The sequence below is a fragment of the Centroberyx affinis genome, unplaced genomic scaffold, assembly GCF_046629955.1.
Source record: "Centroberyx affinis isolate AG114_WGS23_722 - 3 ecotype Tasmania unplaced genomic scaffold, CSIRO-AGI_Caff_v1 ptg000562l_1, whole genome shotgun sequence".
NCBI lineage: Eukaryota > Metazoa > Chordata > Actinopteri > Beryciformes > Berycidae > Centroberyx > Centroberyx affinis.
The window spans coordinates 78,304-89,688 of record NW_027279205.1 but is presented as its reverse complement, the minus strand read 5'-3'; the positions used below and the strand labels follow the sequence as shown (position 1 = coordinate 89,688).

Sequence of the window (11,385 nt, the reverse complement as noted above, 5' to 3'; positions counted from 1 at the left end):
TAATGCTTTAACAATCCTTTATTAACTCAGCATATGGCAGTTTTCAGGTTTAAAATATATTGTAATGTTAATAATTTCCAACAGAAATATAGTTAGTGCTGTGTGGACATAATTTACAGTAACAAATACATTAAATAACACAAAGCTTTGTCTAGTTGTACCAACTAGCTGCCCCATATCTACATGATAATGCTCTTATTACTCAATCACAACGGCATCCGAATGCTCCGTTCTATTTTACAGTCTAGAAAATATATACTGTAACATGTGATCTAGTCAGTGACTGATCTGGAAAAAAAAAACATAGCATGCAAACAGCTATTCCATGATGACATATTCTCAAACGTACTCAAATGAACAAAATCTCTGGTCCAGCTGAAACCCACTCTTTACATTGAGAACATAAATCCAGCAATACATCCAAGGCAGCAACTTAAATGTCCATCAGGCACAGGGGCTGGTGCATCTCATATCAAGAGTAGCTGGCAGAGAAAACCAACTCAAAAGCTGCAGCCAAATATTTTAATCATTTGTCTGGTGTTAATTTCCCCACCTGTACATATCTGCACCACTCTAGGCAGTGAACAGGTGTCTCATCATCTGTGTCCGTTGCCAGGAGACAGCAAGTCCCGCCTGGCCTTCCCGGGTTTCCAGAACTCCCTCAGAGTGGGAACATATGTGCCATGCTTGGTCTTGTAGTAGCGCTTCAGGAACAGCTGGGGGAGACAGAGTCAGTTAGCAGACAAACACTGAGGAGAAGCAAGGTACAAAACCATCAGCAGTAAAAATATACTGTAGTTTGTGGCGTGTTGGTAAGAGAATTCGGCAGATGGCATATATTGTATTGTTTTATATGTATTGCCTGCTAAATACCAAAAGTGAATATGTTGCACAAGTGTACCGGGAGCAATATTCAGTGTACCAGCAATACTTTTCTTGTGCTTTGAGCATACATACCCTGCCTCTGAAGTTCTTGGTCGCCTCATCCTCAGAGTCACCAATGAAGTCTTCACCGTCTCCTGGAGGGGGACAGGTCTCTAAACATACAAGTAAACACATATAAGTTGTTAAAATTGGGCTAGGTGATTACTCATTGTTGCTTATAAAAAAAAAAGAAAAAGAAAAAAAAGAATTTCCCTGCCTACAATGTATTTTAGTTTTGGCTAAATCACCTGTGTTCCTCCTTTGGAGAGAGGGAGAACTGCTTTTACCAGGTAATACAGGATGATTTCTGTCAAACAGAGACAACATAATATAATTAAAACAGTAATTAATAAATAATGATTAAAAAGATAGCCAAGTCATAAACTAATTGTCAGCTTACTTACTTGCCATGGCTAGGGGCCATATTCTGGTCTAGAAACTACCAGGTAACATTGTTAGCACTACAGCTACATGATAGACAAAATATCATATTGTGATTTTCACAAGTTATTAAATTAAATTCTTAAATTCTCCATTAAATCCACTAATACTATACCACAGGGATAAACAGAAAACCCAAACGAAACAGAAAAATAGAACTACATCACAGTTGCGTTTATTAGAAGAGGACATTTGTATGGTTTGAAACATTGTACGTCTACAATGGAAGGGCAGAGTGTCTCCCATTTTGAACGTCCCACTACTGACTAAGAAATGCACTGGTATGCACTTTTCAATGGGGCAATGTGGCCTAAGAAGGACAAGTGGGATGCCAAACCACCTTAATATGTCTGCTTCTGACTTGTTTTGATTTTTAAAATATCAGAGGACAAAACAGCTTTTGTATTGTGAGGAACTACAATGACTGTTTCCAGCCAAAGGGACATGATGCATGTTTAAATCAAAGTAGCAGGCTACAGGAAACCAAGACATGGATGAGGAAAAGCTAATTAACAAAATCCAAAATGCCCCGTCATATATAGCTGCAAACAAAGCACGCAATTTAGCTAGTAGCATGCAACTGTTGAGCTGTATGGACAAAATATGAATACTAGCTAGTAAAATCACCCATTGTGGAGTAGCCAGTGTTACTGATGGCTCACACAGACACTTCACTTCTTTACTCACTGACAACTTGGTAAAATATAATATATTTAAAAAATATAATTTCAAGAGATGCTCATATTGCAGCCTCTGCAATATAGATGTATTCTTGCTGTATTAATATGAACTGGATATACCAATAAGCCTTTTGCACCACGTGTATTCCCATGTCTCTTACTCTTTATCATCCAAGCCAGGAAAATCAAACTCAAGCCCTCGAGGACGGTTACTCGTGTTCTGCGCATGAGCCACGACAGGTGACTTCCTCCTTTCATCCTGCAGCTGCACATATGAGATTCTTCCTCCTCTACCCCTCCCGTTGGCGCCGGCTGAGGTCATTTTGAGTCTGGTGATGAGGACTTTGGGCTGGCTATGCAGACAAGAAGTCAAAATGGAGCAGAGGGACGGATCTCCAGGCAGCTTCAGCGTTTTGAAACCCAACTGGGCCATAGAGGATGACAGGGCTGCTCTGTCAGACTCGTCTCTTCCAATGTTTTCTTCTCCACTCTCATTTGTTCTCTGGTCTTTTTCACACTGACTGAGCCTGCTCACTCTGCTTCTCATACTCCTACTTATCCTCTTCTTCCCATTTCTGGTGACGCTCACTTCCTCTTCCTCCTCCTCCTCAGATTCAGTTTGTATTTTGTCAGGTTGTTTGCGTTTCATTCCACTGCTTCTTTTTGGCACACTCCTCTCCCCCTCCACTTGCTCGTCACCCTCTCTCACTCCGTCATCTTTAGATTTTTGCCTCCGTTTAACCACAGTGAATTTCAAGTTCCCCTTTGGTTCCAATTCCTTTCCTTCATTTGTTGCATCTTGTGAACTGGCCGCCTGGTCACCTCTCGATTTTCTCTTATTGGCCGAGATCATGATTGGTACATCTTCGTTTGATATCAGTCCAATTACAGGTGTTAAGAATGGTGTTCTGTCCCTTTTTCCTGTTGAATCAGACTCTTGCACTGGACCAGAGGTGGTGGATTGGCCCGCAGAGGAGTTTGTGGATCCTGTTGGTTGATTTGAAGGAACTCTTCCAGAGGGCGGGAGAGAAAGTGAAGTCAGGATGGAGTCCCCCATGTGTGGAGGAAGGGAAGCTGTGAAAAGCACACAGAGATCACTGAAACAATTAATGTGGATAATGGGCATTATTTGGGATCCAGATAAAACCACACCAAAGATCTCGCTGTCACACATGTCAAGCTGAAACTACTGAAAAATATCATTCACATATTTTCAAATTTTATTTTGTAGTACCCATTATCAATTTTTTAATGTGTGGAAATTCTATGGAAAAATGTATCTTATACTTAAAATTACAGGTCTGGATTATATTATGCCCTCAATACATGAGCAGGGCAGGAAATTCACAACAGCCACCATCCCACTGCTGTTGGGGTGTAACGGTTCAGAAAACTCACGGTTCGGTTCATATCATGGTTGTGGGGTCACAGTTTAGGTTCGGTATATATATATATATCTGGTTCACTGGGGAGGGGAAATACAATTGCAAATTCCAATGTACACAATGTATTTATTTAAAAAATCTTAAGTTTGCCTGAATGAAAACTTTTTTCACTGAAAATAAAAGTCCAGCATAACAACAGACTTTTTTCAAAAGCACTAGAAGTACTCCTCTTTGTGATTACAACATAAAATATCCCTGCATTGTATGTTACGTAGGTCAACATCAACCGTGTAACATAAAATGCAACTTAAATCACATAATCATGAAATCTTCCACTGAATAGGGCTACAAATCTTTCGCTATAAACACCCCCAAGTAGTGCTGTGCAAGTCAATCCGAAACCCGGATCCCGCAGGTTTATCCGCAGGTGGGGCGGGTTAGGGTCGATTAAAGATAATATTGAGAACGAACGGGCGGGTTCGGATAGGCTATATTGATGTGTTGGATCGGGCGGTCGCGGGTTGAAAATACCTGACCCGCGCATCACTACCCCCAAGGTTTTGGTCTGAACTCACACTGACAGATCGCTTAAAAGATGCGGGAAGAGCAAGTTGTTTTGGTCCTACCGGCTCTCCTCCTCCTCTCCTGCTGCTGCCAGTGTGACTGCAGAGTGATGTCGGGCTCTTCTGCGACGCACCGCCTTTGGCGATTCAGTGACCAGCAGAGCAGCAGCATTGTAGCCAATTTAACAAGCGCCTGAAAGTGAAAATTAAAATTCCACAATTTGCTCTATACTCGCTCCAGCTGTGATGTCATCGTAGATTGACATGTAATTCTGACAACTGATTGGACAGATACTCTCCAGGGAGATCGGACCCACGTGGGGAGTGGGGGGGGGACACAGAACCAAATGAACCGCGGCACGCATGCGTGACCCGAACCGTGGGTGGCGAAGCAAAGGGTTCGGATTTTTTTCAGGAACCGTTTCACCCCTACACTGCTGGTAAATTTTGACAATGGCTGGTAAATTTGTCTACTCTTCCAGCCATTTTTGCAGATAACCAAGCCTATTCTATTCCAAAAATCTAGTTGGCTACAAGTGGCCGGTGAATTTTGGGATTAACTAGCCACTAAGACCAGTAGCCGCGTTAGGCTAACAAGTTATCTTGTCCTACCTGCTGTCTCTAGATGGCCCAGACAGGTTTGATGCTGAAGCAGAATCTTCAGGAGCTGAGGCTGGGTGGCCGCCCGGGCACACTCCTCCAGGACAGGGGGGGCAGCGCTGAGCCACGACACAGTCTGGAATTGCAAAGAGGGATGGGAATCAAAATACTGTTATAAATACACATATGAAGAGTTTCATTTAAAAAATTATATATCCGTTTTGGATAAAATTTGCTGCCGGAAATTCAGTCAGTATTTAGAAACTACCGATGATTCTATCCTCCAAAAGAGTACCATTTTGCCGGACATCTTTTTATGACTCCTAACTTTAGTAGTAACCCATAATATGCTTTACTTTCATAAAAGCAATTATTTTGTGAGGATAATTTTTTTTTCAAAGGGTGGATGTCTCACTTTGGAATATACTGTAGCTCTTCACATAAACATTAAAAATAGCAGTGTTAAATGTAGCATGGACAGAATAAGTTCTTTCTGGAAGTAACCTGGTTGAAAAATAGATGTGAAGAGAGCAAAAAATCAGATGTCCATGGTCAGAAACAAATGGAATCTGTTCTCGAAAGCACTGGCTATGTATACCTGAGCTAGGTTAGGGACTGGGAGCAATTGGTCCAGTCGAATCAGAAACTCCCACAGCAGCTTCTCCAATTCCTGGTCAAACTGGGGGCCGTAATCCGCAGGAAACTCCTCCTATTGGAAGAAAGAATAAGAATGGTATGCCATCATATCCCTGAGTACACCTACTGGGAGATCGTGAAAATCGAGGAAAATAATTAGCTGATGTTAGGATGAATTGTCAAGAAAACGTAATTGTAAAAACACAAGTTATACTAATCCCCTTAGAGGAAATTTTGTTTTTGCTTGCTCCCTCTCCTGGGAAGTCAGATTATAGGATCAGCTACAGACCTTCTTACCACTTGCCCACCCTGTCGACCAAAAATATATACACGACAAGGTTGTGTGTGTGTTTAAGTGGACTGACCTTGAAGAAGCGTTCTCTCTCATCAGGGTCCCTCAGCAGCATCTGAACCAATGCCTGGAAGTTGTTGACTGTTTTCTCAATTTTGATATCCTTCCTCTGAGAGACAGAAGGGCAAAAATTACATTTCATACCTTATATACCTTATATCTTACATGAGCCTAACTTAAAAATCAAAATGAATCAGGAGTTTGTGTGGAATCCACACAAAAACATACTTTTGAGAACAGCATATTGAAACTCTCAGTGGTTATAATAAGTGCATGGTTATAATGCTTGCAGGTGTGTTCACAATGACAAATACTGGGACGTGAGCTGTTGATCTGAGTGTTTGAGCATCTGATCTGACCTACCACCTTATGTGCTGAGGAGGAAGAGGAGGGGGCAGGAGCACAGATCCTTTCCAGGTGTTGCTTGATCATTGTTGGATCAGGTTGATCCTGACCAGAGCAAAGCTCCAAGATTAACTGTAAAAAACATAAATTGGATGACGGACTCCACAGAATGCATATGAATAATGTATCTATAGAAGAATAATGTATTTATCCAAAGGGAGGTAGTGAACTCTGCTACTGGGGGAGGAGAGAAGAACAAGACATTGACATCATGGGAGTCAGACACTGAGGATCATTCAAAAGCTCTTACAATCTATTCTTGACTGATTCCTATCTCGTCACATCTGATTTCTCTCCTCCAACACTCACCCGTCCTCTCAGCCCCAGCGTGAGCTTGCTCTGGTGTCTAAAGGTGAGCAACCCGGGGACAGTCTCACAGGCCGATTTCACAAACTGCTCCACAGTGCCATACTGCATCACATCCCTCTGCTTCATCACTTTCCAGAGGGCAGCAGACACCAGGCGCACGGGCGGGGCCAGCAGCTGGAGTGCGGCGAAAGGAAGGGTGGTGTCTGTGAGGGGGAAAGAGGGCAGGAAAACAGTGGCTGCTCAGTGCAAATCATAGCAACTTGCCTTAATCTATACAAACGTATATATATAATGAAGTCAATAGGGTTCAAAGATATGGATCTGTCTGCATAAGTACACAATGTTTAAATTTCCCTGCTGGGTGAGGATGTAGGACGCTACTGTCACACCTGTCAAGTTGTGAAGCTGATAAAAATGCTAGGTTAAGCTATCACGCTTTCTCACTAAACGATGTCATCTGACTAATAAAAGGTTTCAGCTTCTCAAAGTCGAAAATGTTAATTAATGTTAGCCTAGCTATTCAAACATACCATTTTCTGCGGGTTTCTTCGTTGCCATTCCGCTGAAATCTCGCTGACCTAATGTTGACGCTGAAATTTACCGTTAGCTTAGTAGCTTTTACAGGTTCCTTGACAAGTTACTAAGCTAACGCGAAGTTAGCAGTTTTTTTAACAGCTTACTCAGACAAACAAAGTTAATGTAAGAGATGCTCCTGAGATAACGTTTACTAACTCAGGTGGGTCCGATGTTATCTAACCTTAGTACACTTCAATATAAATATTTTCGTTTGCCTGCTGACGACCTAGCTTGCAACAATCATATTAAAAGTTCTGCTTCTCATCCTCCCGCGTTCAGTAAAACGATATCAAGCGTTCAACTTTCAACACAACGTATTCCGAATAGGCGGTGTTTCACCATTCGAAGTAAGTCACATCGGCTCAAAGAAGAAACTCCGTCCACGCACGCTGCCTGTGAAATCAAAACAGGCGCACCGAATGATGCTCCCAGGATATGACGTGCCATTCGTTGCTTTCAGAGAGCGCTACAGCTGAAACTTAACATCCTGTTGTTATTCTGTTGTGTACATGTGTTTTTATCAACAAATAAGAGTAGAAACAGAAACAAAAACATTTAGAGACGTTAAAGGAAGCAAGGCAAATCAATGACATACAATTTTAAGATGCATATAAATTAGCATATCAATAAAAAAAAAGTCACTATCCTAATTTATTTTGTCCTGTAGCCTACTAGTCGACTGCAATGGCCTAGAGAGCAAAACCTGTTATGTAAAATTAGGAAACATAACCCCAATTTTGACAGGCCTATCGTCACTATAACAACAATATTGTTCCTATAAGATATTCTAAATAGTTCATAGTCATAGTCAATTCATAGTTCATAGTTGCTGTGATATTTGTATTGTAGCCTATACTTCTAAAATGATTATAGTAGGAGGAGGTAAATGTTATACCTGTCAGATATGTAAGGGAAGGATGTATCACACACACACACACACACACAGAGGCGAGAAGAACTTTGCCTTGTGCTGCTCTGTATCTGAATCATCACCTGGCTTGGGGTAAAGTCCACCCCAGTGGGATTGCTGTGTCAAACACAAACAGGGATTCCAGTACAGCAACACTATTACAAACCGTGACACTAAAACACCCTAGAAAAAGTAAGACTGTGAGAAGAGAGAGCAAGACACTGAGGAGCATGGATACCACATCTTCATTTTTAAAGTAAGTGGAGTTTGTTATGGGCTATTGATATTCTATTGATTTGCTTTAGGATCTCTCACCTGGATCAACAACAACAACCCAAACAACACAGTGCAGCTGACGGATTCCTAAAAATGATATGGGCATGTCTTGAAAAAGTGAGCTATTCTAGTGGACTTTTAGGTAACTTACTTAATGATTTGTCTCCTAATTTTGATCTAATTAATATTCTGAAAATAACAGAGTTTCAAAGGATAGCCTAATATAATGGGTAGAGCATAGGGCTACAGCCTGAGTGAAGTGATGAGCTTATAAAACATTTTTACCGCAAAACAAACAAAAGAAAAAACTAAAAATCAATATGACACAGCTGAATTGCATAACAATCTAAATAAAGACAGAACAACATGGTGGAAAATGTAGAACAAGAGCTGTCATTACATCACAAAGGTAAATACAGTATATAAAAACTGATTTAGTGTGAGAATTGTACAGGCTTAGAGTGGAAGCAGAAGTGACAAAGTGAGAATCAATGGTGTGTGTCAAAGACAAAGGCTCCTCTAGACGATAAGAGTTGGGGAAAATGGGGAAAACCTAGTGATCCAGTTACCCTGCCCCAACCCCCCCAACCCCCACCCCCTTTTGTCATATATTTCTGTATCTTCAACTGATGAAGTCAAGACATCTAAGTGCTCTTCTGTCGCTCTGCCTCTTCAGCCTCTCACCACCTTCTTCCTGGGTGCCTTTCATTGCATGCCTCACCAATAAATATTACACAACACCTCAGCACTATAGGAAGATAACAGACATTTTCTGATAGCAGCATAATCTGCCATCCGCCATCTCAGGTGATCTGAGCCACAGATTTAGCATTTCATTCAGTTAAGGCTGTAGAAGGGGGGTTCTCAAATAGTTTTGGGGAAAATCATTTAGCATAGATTTAGGCTTCATTTATGACGGTGAAATCAGACTAAACGTAGGATTACACCATCACTTATTTTGACTGTTTTATAAACCTTCAACGCCTCCAACTATCTGCTGCTAACCTGGGTCAGATTAATCAATATGTTGCATGTTATTTTGTCATTTTGGTAGAGGTTTGAATTGTTTGGAGACTTCCACTCTTATACTGAGTTCATACCTGACAGCATCTTTTCTTTATTTGTCTGTCTTGTCTCTCATCAGATCAGTAACCAGGCGGGTGTGGTCCCCACCTCAACGCCCGTTCAGAGTGTGTTCTCACAACAGGGAGACCAGGAAGGGCGTCACAGCGGGGACCCTGGAAGAGCTGAGAGAGAGGGTGAGGGTGACGGCAAAACAAAAGAACATGCAGAGAAATCCAGTTCAGAAAGAGCACAGTTTCTGACGAGGGTACAACTGCTTACAGTGTGTTTTAAGAAGTGATTTAAAAGATAACACGTAATTATCTAGCCTAAGATCCTCGGGCAAGATGTTAGATAGTCTGGAGGTCCTGATAGCAAATGCACAGTTCAAGGAGCCCAAGGTTTTTCAGGCTACTCTAGGACTCATATAACTAAGAGGTCTTCAATGTAGCTAGGGGCCACACGTAACCTATTCTAGGTGTACTTAAAGAATAATCAGTAAAACATCAGTGAACAATTTAGCATCAGTAAAGATACTAAATTTGGAGATATAGTACAGTCTCTTCTTTTGGCAGTAGTTGAAATCCTAGCCGCTGCATTCTGAGCAAGCTGGAGTTGTGAGAGTGATGCAGTAATAGAAAGAGTTAGAGTAGTCTAAGATTAGATGAAGGTATTGTATTTCTTTCAAAAGTCAAGTCAATATTTTATAGAATTCCTGCTCTCATTCCTGATCAGCAGAATTTATGCGTATTCATTCACACATTGACATATTTTCTGAGCATCTCATTCTTTGTCTTATATGGTAGATAATAGACATACTGCAGATAAAAAAAGCAGTAAGACATCAAGCCCTTTTTCCTCCAGTGCATCTGCATACAGAGAATTGTAAGGTGTGCAAATGATTTTTATGTGTGCTACAGGTGTGCCAGGCTTTGCTGCTGTCCCTGTCTGCTGTGTCTCTGTCCCTGGTGTGTGAGGAAGACGGTACAGAGGTTGACTCTGACGAGTTCCTCATGACGCTGCCTGACAACACCATCCTCATGGCCCTGGAGCCCGGACAGACATGGAGACCACAACCAGTACGTTTGACCAGAGAAGTTAAATATCATGATTATACATTACACAGGTTCCTTTTTACATAGGTTCCTTTTTAACAGGCTTTAGAGCTACTTTGGGTTTGCAGCATGCCCATTATAGTTGCATAATGTATCGTAAAAGTCGTTTGATCTTTTCCTCTGGTGTGCTTAACATATAGTTACTGTCGGGTGAAAACCTCATATCTCAAAATGTAAACTTTTCAGGATCTAAGAAAAAGAAGCTTGCTTTTAGCTTGATGACAACCATGATGAGGTTATTACTGGTTATTCAATGGGGTTTTTAAAGGGTTTACCATATAATTGTTCAAGTGGAGTTACGAGTTTTCACCAGCAATATGTTGGCACAACACAAACATTTAATTTTTGACTGTAGTCTCTATTTCACAAATCATGAATGTTTGAGCTAAGCCATTTGTCTCTGAATCCCCAGGGTGCACTTGTGTCCAAATCTCAAGACCACAACAAGCCCCGGACTGGAAAAGACATAGCGCGAGTCACCTTTGACCTTTACAGGTTGAACCCCAGGGATGTGTTTGGCTCCCTGAGTGTGAAGGCCACCTTCCAAGGCCTGTACTCTGTGAGCGCTGACTTCCAGTGTCTCGGGCCCAAGAAAGTCCTCAGGTAAGAGAGTAAAGAGATGTGAGCTATATACATCACAGAAAAGACAATAGAGAAGCTACATGAACAGAGAAATAAGCTTCTACTGATGTGTAAAGTTCATTTATGTCCACCATTCAGGTATGCATTGTTGTCGTAAGTAGTTTGCTAGTACATAGTTCACGAATTTATCCAACCCTATTGCTTCATTTTGTCACTCAGAATGAGATGAGATACATTTTATTACAAAAAAAAAGTCAGAGGAACTAAATGCCAGGGTGCACAAGCCAGAAAACTATACAAAAAAAAAAAGGAGAAAGCAACAAGAATCATAAAATTGAACATTAATTATGCCTTTGGCAGGCTATGGTACAGCACATTAAGAGTACAAATGATACTGATAATACTCTGTCTCTGCTCCCTTCCTCAGAGAAGCCCTGCGTTTCGCCTCCACCCTCCTCCAGGCAGCTGGACACCTGCTCATCACCTCCGCCTCCATGATCCGTCGCATCATTGAAGGAACTGAGCTGTGGCAGCCACAGAGGGGAGAGTACACCGCCAGCTGGAACTGA

General features: G+C 41.5%; 2 protein-coding genes across 3 annotated transcripts; one reads left to right on the top strand and one right to left on the bottom strand.

Moving 5' to 3' along the window:
- Nucleotides 1-7,081, bottom strand: tinf2 (TERF1 (TRF1)-interacting nuclear factor 2). Of its 2 annotated transcripts, XM_071518304.1 has the most exons (10): nt 6,826-7,081; nt 6,296-6,498; nt 5,945-6,058; nt 5,595-5,690; nt 5,192-5,302; nt 4,606-4,729; nt 2,207-3,119; nt 1,173-1,231; nt 958-1,037; nt 1-716 (listed from the first exon to the last, which is right to left on the bottom strand). In XM_071518304.1, the coding sequence occupies exons 1-10, from the start codon at nt 6,851-6,853 to the stop codon at nt 597-599; spliced, it is 1,848 nt and encodes a 615-aa protein (XP_071374405.1). In that variant the 5' UTR covers nt 6,854-7,081; the 3' UTR covers nt 1-596. The 2 variants fall into 2 exon arrangements, 1 of the variants encoding a protein (XP_071374405.1); XR_011695065.1 differs by lacking the exon at nt 1,173-1,231 and having other exon boundaries at nt 586-716.
- A 909-nt stretch (nt 7,082-7,990) lies between these two features.
- Nucleotides 7,991-11,385, top strand: cideb (cell death inducing DFFA like effector b). Its single transcript, XM_071518310.1, has 5 exons — nt 7,991-8,037; nt 9,202-9,316; nt 10,040-10,198; nt 10,647-10,837; nt 11,244-11,385. Exons 1-5 carry the CDS (start codon nt 8,012-8,014, stop codon nt 11,383-11,385), a joined length of 633 nt encoding a protein of 210 aa, XP_071374411.1. The 5' UTR covers nt 7,991-8,011.

What these genes read in the sequence shown, in the direction of transcription:
- tinf2 (XM_071518304.1), bottom strand. Translation starts at nt 6,853, where the DNA reads ATGGCAACGAAGAAACCCGCAGAAAATG. An exon ending in CAGTCCCTAACCTAGCTCAG is followed by an intron (nt 4,730 to 5,191) that starts GTATACATAGCC and finishes TTGCAATTCCAG; the next exon opens with ACTGTGTCGTGGCTCAGCGC. An exon ending in CCAAGAACTTCAGAGGCAGG is followed by an intron (nt 717 to 957) that starts GTATGTATGCTC and finishes TGTCTCCCCCAG; the next exon opens with CTGTTCCTGAAGCGCTACTA.
- cideb (XM_071518310.1), top strand. Translation starts at nt 8,012, where the DNA reads ATGGATACCACATCTTCATTTTTAAA. An exon ending in AGACATGGAGACCACAACCA is followed by an intron (nt 10,199 to 10,646) that starts GTACGTTTGACC and finishes CTGAATCCCCAG; the next exon opens with GGTGCACTTGTGTCCAAATC. An exon ending in GGGCCCAAGAAAGTCCTCAG is followed by an intron (nt 10,838 to 11,243) that starts GTAAGAGAGTAA and finishes TCCCTTCCTCAG; the next exon opens with AGAAGCCCTGCGTTTCGCCT.